The sequence below is a fragment of the Nycticebus coucang genome, chromosome 20 (genome assembly GCF_027406575.1).
Source record: "Nycticebus coucang isolate mNycCou1 chromosome 20, mNycCou1.pri, whole genome shotgun sequence".
NCBI lineage: Eukaryota > Metazoa > Chordata > Mammalia > Primates > Lorisidae > Nycticebus > Nycticebus coucang.
This window is the reverse complement of record NC_069799.1, coordinates 1,876,646-1,889,254: the sequence shown is the minus strand read 5'-3', so window position 1 is coordinate 1,889,254 and position 12,609 is coordinate 1,876,646. Positions and strand designations below refer to the sequence as shown.

At 42.5% G+C, this 12,609-nt stretch overlaps 1 protein-coding gene across 4 annotated transcripts in view; it reads right to left on the bottom strand.

Moving 5' to 3' along the window:
- Positions 1 to 12,609, bottom strand: part of FNDC3B (fibronectin type III domain containing 3B) — a 369,147-nt gene that overhangs the window by 89,945 nt on the left and 266,593 nt on the right. For all 4 annotated transcript variants that reach the window (XM_053573184.1, XM_053573186.1, XM_053573185.1 and 1 more), the window contains 2 exons: positions 4,474 to 4,625; positions 1,495 to 1,554 (listed from right to left, as the gene is read on the bottom strand). In XM_053573184.1, the coding sequence (XP_053429159.1) occupies positions 1,495 to 1,554; positions 4,474 to 4,625 (212 nt within the window). The remainder of the gene's footprint in view (positions 1 to 1,494; positions 1,555 to 4,473; positions 4,626 to 12,609) is intronic.

Below are 12,609 nucleotides of genomic sequence, written 5' to 3'. Positions count from 1 at the left end.
GCCAAAAACTGCAAAAAAAAAAAAAAAAAAAAAAAAGAACAACTTTCTTTTACATACATTACACATAAAAGTGAGCTTAAAGCACTTGTGCAGTTAGTAAACTATTATAATCACTTTACATTCTTGCTTTCCTACATTTTTTACCAAGAAAATTGAGCCACAGAGTTCCACGGGACTTGACTGAAGTCAAAACCACCAGTTCATGGCAGACCCAGACTGGAACTGACGTCTCCACCTGCTCTATTTCCTTCCTACTCACAAAACCACAAAGGAATTCCTGGTGTAAATTAACTTTTGGAAAGTAAAATAAGAGATATGTACTGGATGTTTGCAATTTTATTATACCACCTTTATGTACACACATATAATTGAAGAAAAGAGAGTCTTTTGTTGTGAATCCAAATAAAATTACATTTCCTGGTGAACTTTAAGTATCAAATGAAATAAAAATTCAAATTAAAAAATTTTTAAGGTTATGGGCCACAGACAGAGACCTGCCTGTTTGCAATGGATGGATGGATGTTTCCTTAAGTAAGCAGATGGTCTCTAAAACTCCAGATAATACTTTCCTCCTTAGAGTTTTGCGGTTGGCTGAGTTTCTTCCTAAGATACGTCAGCCTTGTCCTCCAGAGTCATCACAGCAGAGATTCCAGAAGTCACAGTAGAAATGTCAGACTACATATCACATCACATGGATTTGTTTTGAGAAATTGGGTTGATTCTTGTCAGAGATAATCTAATTTTTCTGTTACCTGTTCCTTTAGAAATCGATTGGCCTTTAAGGTCTGAAAGTATTCTTATACCATGGAAAGGCCTTTTTTTATTTTTATACAGTCTCACTTAGTTGCCCTGGACAGAGTGCCGTGGCATCATGGATTATAGCAACCTCAAACTCTTGGGCTCAAGCAATCCTCTTGCCTCAGCCTCCTGAGGAGTAGGTGGGACTACAGGTGCTCACCACAACATTTAGTTTTTGGTTTTTTTTATTTTTAGTAGAGATGGTGTCTTGCTCTTGCTCATCCTGGTCTTAAACTCTTGCCATGGCCTCCCAGAGTACTGGGATTACAGGTGTGAGCCCCACACATGGCCTGGACAGGGCTTCTTTAGTCATTTGGTCTGAACATCTAGTTTATACGCATGAGCCATAATAAACACTGATATATCCATGGTAAAAATTCATTTGTTTAACAAAAACAAAGTATTACATATTAGACCACGGAGAGTAACAGATCTCAGAAGGTCATGTAAAATAAAAATTATTTTTAAAAAAAGTTTAAAACTCCATTTAGTTCATCAGTTACCTCTCTGTTCACAGAAGGACCTCGGTACGTCCCCATCACTGTGCTCTTGGGTATAATAAACAGCCTGTGAGCCATAGTGCCAACACTTTCATCCAGGCAAGTGCCATGCACTGAAAACTTCCCAAAGGGAGCACACAGGTACGTGCATGACTTGGACTCTCTAGAGCAGCTTAGCTCCTGTACCCTAACTTACCTCACATGATAATCAGTTGCTGGTCTAAGATCTTTCAGGTTACATTCTAATTCTTCTCCACTGTAAAGAAAAATCATTCATTAGTTGAAAATACCAGTTTCAAAAGCAAAACATTTAAAATTTGGGTTGTTAGTAATATACTGATAATAATTCAAGAACTATTATGTGTCACTCTCCCAAAAAAGCAGAAATAAGATTGTTAGTTATTAGTTTGGGACTGAAAAATCAGATTCCTTTTAATGTCATTCTAGGTCTAAAAGGTGGCACAGTTAACTCACCGATAAAATTTTGAAAGGTCTTATCACTTCATAAAAGTAAATAAGTGTACTTATTTGAAGTACACTTCAAAAAAGTAAATAAGTAAATAAGAATGAATGAATGAACAAATGAAGGTGGCTCTCTGAGCGACCCTGGCAGGAACCTCTGCTACTGCAACTCTGGACTCTCCTGATGAAATCATAACATGCTTCCCTCACTTACCAACACACCCAACTCTATCACTTATGTGATCGAAAGTTGTAAATGAACCTCGACTCAAATCATGAGGAAGCAACCAACACAAAATAAGAAATATGTCATTAAAAATTTTCAAAAAGGTGAGAGAGGGGTGTGTGTGGCTTATTTTGTATTCTTCAAAAACGTCAGGATCACAAAAGAGAAATAAATCCTGTGTAGGTGTCTCAAATTAAAGAGGCTGAACGACTAACAGCAGCATCTGACCTTAGACCAAGGTCTGCGCTGGAAGGCAAGAAAAATGCTGTAACATTTTTCAAGATAATACTTGTTATTTAGATCAACTGACAAGACTGGAATATAGACAACAGAAAATAGACAATGGATTACATAAAAGCATTAATGTAAGTTTATGAAGTCAATAACTGCACAGTAGTTGGTGAAGAAGAATACTCTTATTCATGGAAAATATACTGAAACACTTAACAATGAGGAACCATGACACATAAAACTCATGAGAAAAATTATAGATTAAGAGAACAGAAAAAGGGAGACAGGAGGGGGCTCAAATGATAAAGAAAACAAGAATAAAATTAATAACAGGTGAATCTGGGTAGGGTATATACACTTATTCCTTGATCTATTTTTGTAACATTTTAAAAGTTTGAAATTATTCCAAATAACGTTTTTTCAAAAGCTGCAAACTAGAAGCTCTATCCACATCCTGCCTGAAGCTCTGTTGTTTAACATAGATTGTAATTTAGAAAAAATTTTGCATTTGCTGAATTTGTTTAATGATAGGAAAGTTTGTGTAATTGAGATTTTCAGTATCTCTTAAAAAAAAAAAAATCCAAAGAATCAGCAAATCCAGGCAACAACCTACGTAGGCAGTGGTGACTGCTTCCTTCAGATTAGTGGTCCCCAACCTTTTTGACACCAGGGACTGGTTTCATGGAAGATAATTTTTCTATAAGGAGGTGGGCTTTAGATTCTCATAAGAAGCTCCAGAGCTGGATCCCTGTCACGTGTAGTTTACCATAGGGTCTGTGTTTCTATGAGAATCCCACGCTGCCTCTCCTGTGACAGGAGGTGGAGCTCAGGCAGTGAAGGGAGTTACGGGGAGCTGCTGAAGCTCCCGTGGCTCCACCTGCTGTGAGACCACAGCCTGGGGCCAGTGTGAGGCCTGGGGCGGGGGGGGGGGGGTGTTCCTGCTTTAGACTGCGACAGACAGCAGTGTTCTATTCACCCCATTTCTGCCCTTTCCATTTTAGACCTCTGTTATTTGCCTAGCCTTTATGAGTGCTTGTTGTACTGTACACACAGGTTTTACATCCCAGGAATACTGTATTTTCTAATTTCTATTTGTGTTGTTCAAGGTTCTTGCCAGGTATGAGGGAGATGGCTCTATTTCTCTAAGGTCTCTACTAATTCTGATTTTTCAAACTATAATCCAATGGGTGTGAGCTGGAGTCAGGAGTTGGGATTTTACTCCAGGTACAGTAGGGAGTCAGTGGAGTGTCCTTGTGGGGCAGTGCTGTAGTCTGACCTCTGTCTCTGCTATGTGAAGCCAACGCTGTGGGGAGCAATGTGGAGGGTGCAGACCCTGGGCAGACTGCTGCAGGCATCCAGAGGCACTGGGGGCCGTCTGCGCAGAAGGCACAATGCCAACGGCTTTCCTTGTCAGGGAGAAGAGGGTGGGAGGTACATGTTGGCAGAACTGTAGCAGCAGGGAAATGCAAAGCAAACGAATATCTCTGGATGGAAAGAAGCAGGGTACAACCACATTACCCTGGGTGTTGGCAGGGACAGGAGGTGTCACTTACAGGGAGGTCAAACAAGTTCAGACAAAAGTGACTTTCTGGTTTCCAGCTCTGCACATCTGAGTACTGCCCAGTACTCCTAATGAGGGAGAAAGATTTGACCCTGAAATTTTTAATGACATTTAGAACAGATATAAATTGTTTGAATGGTCAATTCCTGGGAGTCCATAAAGCAGAATAGGAGAGTTCATTATTCTGTTAACTGAACTGTTGACCATTTAAGAAAGCCTCATAATGAAATGTTTTAAAATAATCTTTATTACAGGCTAGAAAGCGATTGTGGAGGATAATAAGCAGGGTGAAGTGGAAGGAAACTATAGTGCAGGACTTTTAAAAACAGGACTAGAAAGAGCTGGATTTGAAAAGTAAGAGGTAATCATATGGTGCCTAACATATGCAAAAACTAAGAGTCAGCCACTTTTCACTCTGATAAATATTAACGAAAAATGTTCACTACACTGACAGCAAACACAGTCAAGTGGTAAACATCACCAATACCAAACAGCACTATACTACTCTATTGTAATTAATACTTACTCTGGACAAAATTAATTCTTGACAATTCTTGACATCAAAACTAATTCTTAAGTTGAACTATTTAAAAGAAAATTTGCAAAGCCTATAGATGTTTCCTTCACTTTCTATTTTCTTTAACAATTCTAATTTCACGACCTAGTAATAAAGTAACACCGGAAACACACACTACCTGTAAATTATCTTGTATTTCCCGTCTCGTCCTTTGTCTGATAAGGCAACCTCGTAAATGTAGGGGAAGGAAAGGCCACTGTGGGGCCCACAGGAGAGTCCGACAGGGGGAGCCCAGGACAGCACAACTGCTCGCGCCTGGATGTTAGAAACCTGAGGAGGAAACACACATGGGACAGAGTTCAAATCCACTCCACGTGGTCAGACGTGACTTTACCAGCAATGCTTTTTTATTAACAGCAGCACTAAACTCAGAGTATATTTGAGTTAAAAATTGTTAAAAATAACAATTTTAATTACAATGAAACACACCCTATCTGTGTTCCCTTGTCAAAACCTAATGTCAAAAGTAAGAGCTCCCACAGCAGCTATCCTTACAATGCAAACTTTATCCAAGTCCAGCGCAATCCACTACAGTCCTCCAGAGAGGAAACGCATCAGTCATGAATAGGGGTGTGTTGTAAAGGTAAAAAGCTGATGTGAGACTTCAGTGATCTCTGTGATAGCCACCACATGACGCACTATGTGGACACCTTCTGGTGGCCTTCAAGCCCTGCCTGGTGTTGAGTTATTCTTCAACACTGATACCCTTCAGACCTGCAGATTCCCAAGGGAGCCCAACAGCAGAGGAATTGGAACCAAGGACCAGGCTGACCCAGGACAGTGTGCAGAAAAGGAGCTGTTTCTTGTCCTCAAACTCTGCTTTTATTTTCCTGGTTTAGCCTGTGCATAAGACTTCGTTTGGACAAAAGACTGGGACTTAAAATACCCTAACTTTCTCACCCATCTTGAGAACTACTCTGAGGCATATTCTAACATCCACACTGTCTCCCAGAGGTCTTTACATGGACTGAGCCCAGCTGCCCGGAGCAGCGACATGCACATTCACAGACCTTGCACTGACTTCCTTCCCTTCCCGCCTCGGCCCCAGTCCCCAGCTGGAAGTTCTGGGTCACCTTCCCAAAGAAACTATCTGCACTCAAATCTCTGATTCGGAGTCTGTTTCTGGAGAAACTTACCTGAAAGTGTGGTCTAATTCTTTGAAGTAAATCTAACGACAAAACTTTAATGTTCTAATTTTTAAAAGGTTATTCTAATTGCTAACTAGATGTTGATCTGAATAACATTAAAACCAAACAAACAAGAGTTAATATAGATGCTGAAGCTTAATGTTCACAAAGATTTTACAGCTGCAGATTACTGGGCTGTTAATGGAGATGGGAAATTATTCAGCAGCTATTTTTTTCTTCTTCCATTTTTGTCACCGTCTAATCTACACAAAGAGTATTACAATATAAAATACATTAAATACACAAATAATAAACACAGAAAACGAATGCTGAGTTTCCCTTTCAGCCTGTCATCCATTACATTTTTAGCAGAGATCCCGCCATACCTTTTCTGGTCCATACAGACACAGCTTCATGATACAGTCAGCCCATTACTCAGTCCGCTTCCTACTCATTCTTCAAGATCCCAGCCAAGCTACTACTTCCCACCCATTGTCACTCCTCCATGTTCTACAGAGTCATGGAGGCACTGTTGTCACCATTAGTCACACCAACAGCCTTTGTCTCCTTCCCCTGTGGGCAGTCCCTAAGGATAGGCTCAAGTTACATTTAACTGTGAGTAATGGTGGCTTAGTAAATATTTATGGAATAAAAAAGTAAAATTCAAAGGGAGTGAGATAGGCCGAGTTTCTCACACAGGTGACACGGTGGCTGGTGGCTGGTGGCTGGTATTACACAACTCTTTAAAACTTCTGAAGAGGGGCAGCGCCTGTGGCTCGGTTGGTAGGGCGCCGGCACCATATACCAAGGGTGGCGGGTTCAAACCTGTTCAAACCCTTTCTGCCCGGACTGCAGCTGGGACCAACCTTCAGGATACTGTCCTATTGTACCCCTAGGACTTAGCTTTCAACTTTCCCACTTTCTTGACATTAACAAACTTCTTTTAGACCCACTTCAAATGCTGCCTTTGTTTATTCACTTAAACATCACACCTGCCCCTGTGAGGGCTGTGAACATGACACAGGATGAAGAAGACAGACTTTCAGCCTCACAGAGCCTCAGCCTAAGACCCTCAGGAATGTTCCTGTGCCAGGAACATTTCTGTACTGTTCTTCTTGATGCCCTGGTCAGAATCCATCACTACTTTCTTTGAGCTCTGGGCACACTTTCCTGGTAACTACATCTGGTGCTTCTTCCTTACATGGAGCAATGTGTGGTTATGTGTCTGTTGTTACTCTACTTAGATTTATAGACAGTATGCTTTACATAAATTCATTCACATACATGAATGAATAATCTTGGCGGATTGAGAAGTAGATTTCATTTTTAACATAGGAGATATTTTGCTGTGAAGAGTTCAGTTTAAAAGGATGTTGATTAGGTCCTAGGAAATATTCAACAAGAGTGATAAATGGCTGTTTTGCTCAGTTCTAAGAGCACAGTATGCTGATGTGTGAATGGTGGTGTGAAACAGTAGCACGTCTCAAAGTGGCTCAGTCAAATGAGCACTCTAGATACCAAACAAGCCTCCATAAATTCACATCCCTTCAGACTCTGCCTTTTAGTTCAGCTACTACGGATTTAATTTTTTTGTTTAGGACTTGGTTAATTTTTATGTAACTGGAGATGTACAATACTTGAAGCATCAACTAAAATAACATTCGTGTTTTCCTTAAGCAAGGCTTCAGGAGCAGAACTGTCATCTGAACACAGGGGTCTGTGGAAGTGCATTCTCTCCACATGCCAATCTAAGAGAAATGCACGCTGAAAACTCAGCATCATTTTCAAAGGGCAGCAGGTTTTGCAGATTCCACCTTAAGCTAAGCAGCCTGATACTCAGATTAAAACCAAGTTCTAGGGCCAGATCCTTGCCTGTGCTTCTGCCCCCTCCCTCCCATTGACTCCTGGCCTTAGGTCTCCTTTCTTCAGGAATTAGAATCCTGACAGAAAGCCCATGGTCTCGGGAACTCTCTTTCCTTCATTTCATGGACAATTCCAGAAAATGACAGTGTCTTTTAAGACAATGTCATGTGAAAGTGAGTCCTCAGAGCCAGACCTATTGCCTTCATGTGTCCTGGGCAGTAATGCCTCAATGAGAGATTCAGACGCCCAGGAACACCATCTGGGTTCCAGCCTATCTGCAGAGCGCCAGCTTCACTCTGCAAGTCTCTTTTTCTCCTCAGCAGCGACCAGGCAACTTAGCGAGGGTCCTGATCATCACAGGGATATCATAGCTACTGTCTGCCTGCCCCTCCCCCAAAGTTTAGCAGCCTTAAATCTGACTTCCTGATTTTTGTTTATACACCATAACTAGAAGTCAACCTCCTTTGTAAGGGTGGTAAAAGGAGTAATTTCTAGATTTTTTTTTTCTACAAGATTATTAGACAAGATAGAGCCTGACATTTGTTTTATACTAGCAATATAGAAGTGTTGTTGTTAGGCTACTAGTACATGTTAGGCCTAATAAGTCATATGCTGACTTATTTAAAGTAAACTACTTTTAAGTACCTTGAAGGACTCACAAAATCATCACTTCACATACTGATTAGAAATCATTCCTGTCTATGTGTTTATTAAGTATAGATCACAACTTTGACAGCAGTTGTTATGTATGTGTATGTATGGATGTAGGGGTATATGTTTATATAGACAGATATATGTCAAAATACTGCATTATCTCCTATTTGATATTTAATCCTTAGCTCTCTTTTTTCCTTGTGTCTTCTCTCCTGTTCACCCTAGTATTTTAACACTATGCTGTACAATTTTGTGATTTTTATCTCAGAATTTATTATGTAAGTGATATTCATTATTTGGATCAGAAACATCATTTATTCTTATAGTTACTAAATTGTTACTGTCATATTCAAAAACACTTCTCTGCATGTTAGTAACTTCTAAATTTGGTCTGGACTTCGGAATTAACTATGTTAATTCCGGACCTAATTAAGGAATACACTAAAAAAAATTAGCTTAGAAATACTGGCTTTACTTCTAAAGCATTAGAAGTGAACAGCATCTTGTGGGCAATAATGTCACAAAGGAAAATAAATGAAAAAGGAAAAGGTCAAAGAACTGGGAGACTCACATACAGAACTTTCTCAGTCACCTACTTCTGTCACAGCTTAGGTGCCAACAGCCTTTGTCTGCTCCCACAGGCACAGCTATTTATCTTTCAAGGAATGCCTCCAGCAAGGGAAGTGCTCTCCTAGGTCAGTTTACTCCCTTCTGGAACCGACAAATCAATTGTTTCAACAAGCTAAACACTAGTGGATAGGAACAATGCAGAACCACAATTTCAGGTTTCACTTATTTATATCCTGAAAATAAACAGCCCACCAGTATATGGGAAGCTCCGTCAGAGAAGATTAGAAGATTAGACCTCGTTAGGCTGGAGGCTGCTAGTTAATTCTGAAGCCTCTGACAATAGTATCAAGTGTGTTCCTCCAGAGAAGGGGCAATAGCAGCAAAGTCTCCCAGGCTTCTAACTACTGCAGTCTCAAGACAAATACTCAATGTGTATGCACTGTTTTTAAGGAAATTACAAGGAAAAGGGACTATGCATCTGGGTCTCTGAAGAGTAAACAACTTGCTTAGTTAAGGGTGCCCAAAGTTCTAGACAGATGGCTGGAGCCCACAGTGCTAGCTGTTGTTCTGTATTGAGTCAGATCACTTGCAAAACCTCAAGAAAAATAGATGCCTTTTATTTAGAGGCACTACTGGATATGGCTGAAAGGAAAAAAAAGTTAGAATAACAATCTTTTCTACAGTTGTGTTCCCAAGTTTCTGCTTCTTTCTGTGGAAGGGAAGCTGACGACCCCCCCCCCCTTCTCATTTCAGAGTGTAGGAGGGAATTTCACTTTTGCTTAATGATATACTACAAACTGTAGAGAAATACTCCATTCCAAGTATCTTATGGACAGCATATAATTTGCTTTTCACATAATCCTGTGTGGTATTTATTATTTTACCTTTCAAAGGCGAGGATACTGAGGCACAGTGAGGTTATCTGACAGTAGCCAATTTAGGTCCTGACCCAGAATGCCACACTGCAAAGCCTGGGCCTTCCATCTGAAGGGCCAGATCCTGGCTATGCCCATTGCAATTGACCACACATTTATTCTGCAAACATTTGCCAAGGACAGTGCTAGATATTAGACACACTTAAATACAACACAATCACAAATAACTTGAGAGAGAAAAAGTGTAGGAGAAGGCAGAAAAACTCCTATGGAAACAATTAGCCAGGCTGGGCAGGAAGAGTGGGCTGTCCACAGGCAGGAGGGCTCGTGAGGAGCCAGCAGTGTGGTGGGCAGAGCAATGGCCCCACAGGAATGTCCATAGCTCGTCCTTATAACTGAATGTGCCACCTCTCATGGCCAAAGGGACTTGGCAAGTGTGATTAAGTGAAAGCTCTTGCCAGGTGGAGATCATCCTGCACCACACCCAGATGTGCCCAGCGTGATGACAAGGGTCCTCATGAGTGAAAGAGGCAGGAGAGTCAGAAAGGGACATGCGGCAGCAAGGACAGCCAGCTGCACGGGGGACAAGGACACAGATCATCCCCAAAGCCTCAGAAAGTAGTGGAGTGCTGCCAATACCTGCCTTTAGCACAGCCAGACACATTTGGGAGTTTCTGGCCTCTAGAAATTTATTGTGAATTTGTTTTGTTCTCAGCCACTCACTTTGTGGTGACCGGTTCCAGCAGCAGGACACTAACACAGCTGACAGGAGGGAGCTGCCTGAGTCACGTGCAAAGGCAGCAGGCACAGACGTGCATGGCCGCGTGAAAATCCCCTTGCCTGGGGATTTTCAGCTGAGGCAGCCTCAACAGGCCTGAGCTGCCAGCAGGACCCAGGCCTAGAGGGTGGTCACCCAGGTCACCACCCGTATACTGATGAAGCAGCTGTGTCCAGAAACATCTGTGTCCTATCAGATAGCTTTCATCAGACTGCTTGAAAGGGATGTAATATGGCAAATCTAAGTCTCGATGCTAAAAGGAACATTAGCTATAAATGCTGATCTATGGGCCTTTAACAACTCTGGAGTTTACTGCTCTTCTCATGCAGCAGAACTAACCACTCTGGAATTACAGGAATAAGGAAAAACCTTGGCTATATTCACTATATTCTTAGCCATCTAAACCATGCTAACAGGGAAATGTTACCCTTTGACTGAATTTCTAAGCCAAAAGCCATCTTAGATGTTTGGAGGAGGGTAAGGAAAGCATGGCGTCCAGGCAAGCTGGCTGACCCTGCAGACAGGCCACTACCTCATGGCACTTCCCTGAGTGAATTCTCCAGGCCTGGTTCCCTGCACAGCAGACTCAGAAACTCAGTCTAGCTGGAACTGCAGAGTCCACCAGACTCATGGATGTTAAAGCAAACTATAACATTTATAGAATTGACATATGAAATCAGATCACCAATTAACTACTTTATAATGAGAGATAAAATCATCTGGTAGATCAGATAACACCATCACCCTACATCCATACTGTGTTGGCCATTGTGAAGCAGAATTCTCAGGAGGCTACTATGTGGACACCAAATAAGGATGGGGGAGTTAGCCTGGATTCAAGGGCTAAGGGCCCTGGGCTCTTGAGAACCATCTCTCTGTGATAGGGACAGAACTGCCTGGCCAGGCTGGGGTTGGGTGGAGTCAGCATCTACCAGCTTTCTGCAGCCAAGCAGCCCCACTCTTAAATCCTAAATGATACAGATGAAAGTTCTCAGATAACACACTCGCTATACATTACACCTCACATCACAGCTACTTACAAAAGCCTGTCTACTCTGCTCTTAGAACTGCAGAGATCAAGTGCTTAATAAATGCTGAATCAGTCAGGGAAAAGGCCCAACACATCTGAACACTGCTTTTGTGCAGCTGGAGCACAGCAACCTGAAGGAAGAGGGAGATTCTGCTGGTTCTGCAGTAGAGAAGTGACCAGAGGGATCTGAAGAAAAGCCCTGTGTACACAGTGACAGACATGCGATGGCTCAGGACAATAGCTACCATGTTGCTCTGCCCTCTCTGATCACGGTTCTCTGTCTCCTTCATGGATTTTTCTTCTTTCTACAAGACTTTGAATACAAGTTTTGTCCATGATTCTGCCCCTAAGCCTTTCCAAATCTTTTCCTATATTCCACTCCTCACTGCCAGAGAAGCTGTCACCCCTTCTACAGGTTCCAGGACCACTCCTGTGTGTGGTCTGGAGTCAGCGCCTGTCCTCCTCTGCACAGCACTGACTTACCAGACCCTTGAGAATGACTGCAGTGTTTATCTTTCTGGATGCCCTGCCAGTGAGACAAACACACCACGTCCATGGATGACACTGCAGATAGTGAGGACGCACCTGTGGCCCTGTTCTAGAGGAACTCAAAGCTCCTGGGACGGTCACAGATGGGGGTGAATGGAGTGAGGGCATGGGCCAGCACAGCACGGGAGGGGAGGACACAGCATGGCAGAGCAGTAGGGGTGCTGTGCATGGAGAGGGGCAGCACCCCAGAGCGGCACAGACAGCAACTGGGGGAGACGCCTCAGAGCAGGGAGCCCACCCGTAGCCAGCCCCCAGCGCGTGCTGATGATTGGAGGACTGGTTTGCTTATTTGTGCACAGACCTTTTCATTCACTCATCAGCTGTTGTTAGTGTTGGTGTATTTAACGTGTGGCCCAAAGCAACTCTTACTCTTCCAATTTGTGAAAGAGAAAAAAAAGAAAAGGCTGGATACCCCTGTCTTAAAGCAAGCAATTCCTAAAAGGAGGCACACAAACGTGGAGGCCCAGTCACCGCGGCTGCTCAGTAAAGGTTACAGAGCCTTACAGATCTGTTCCGTGAACAGCCACACCTACTGCCACCACCCCAACCCTGACTCCTACTGTCTCACCAAGCCACAGCGGTAGATTCCCAGCACTTCTCTCCCGAGGTCCACTCTCTTCTCATTCCAACTCATTTGATCATTCTGGAAATTCAGCCCTTATAATAAAACTTTCTTTGCTCAAAACCCCTCAAATGCAGCCTACTCCCCACCCACCCTACTCCTCTACAAGTGCCTATTAAACCTGTCCTCCTCCACACCTCATGCTCTTGGGTCCAGCCAAACTCAACTATGGACCCTTAGGCATAC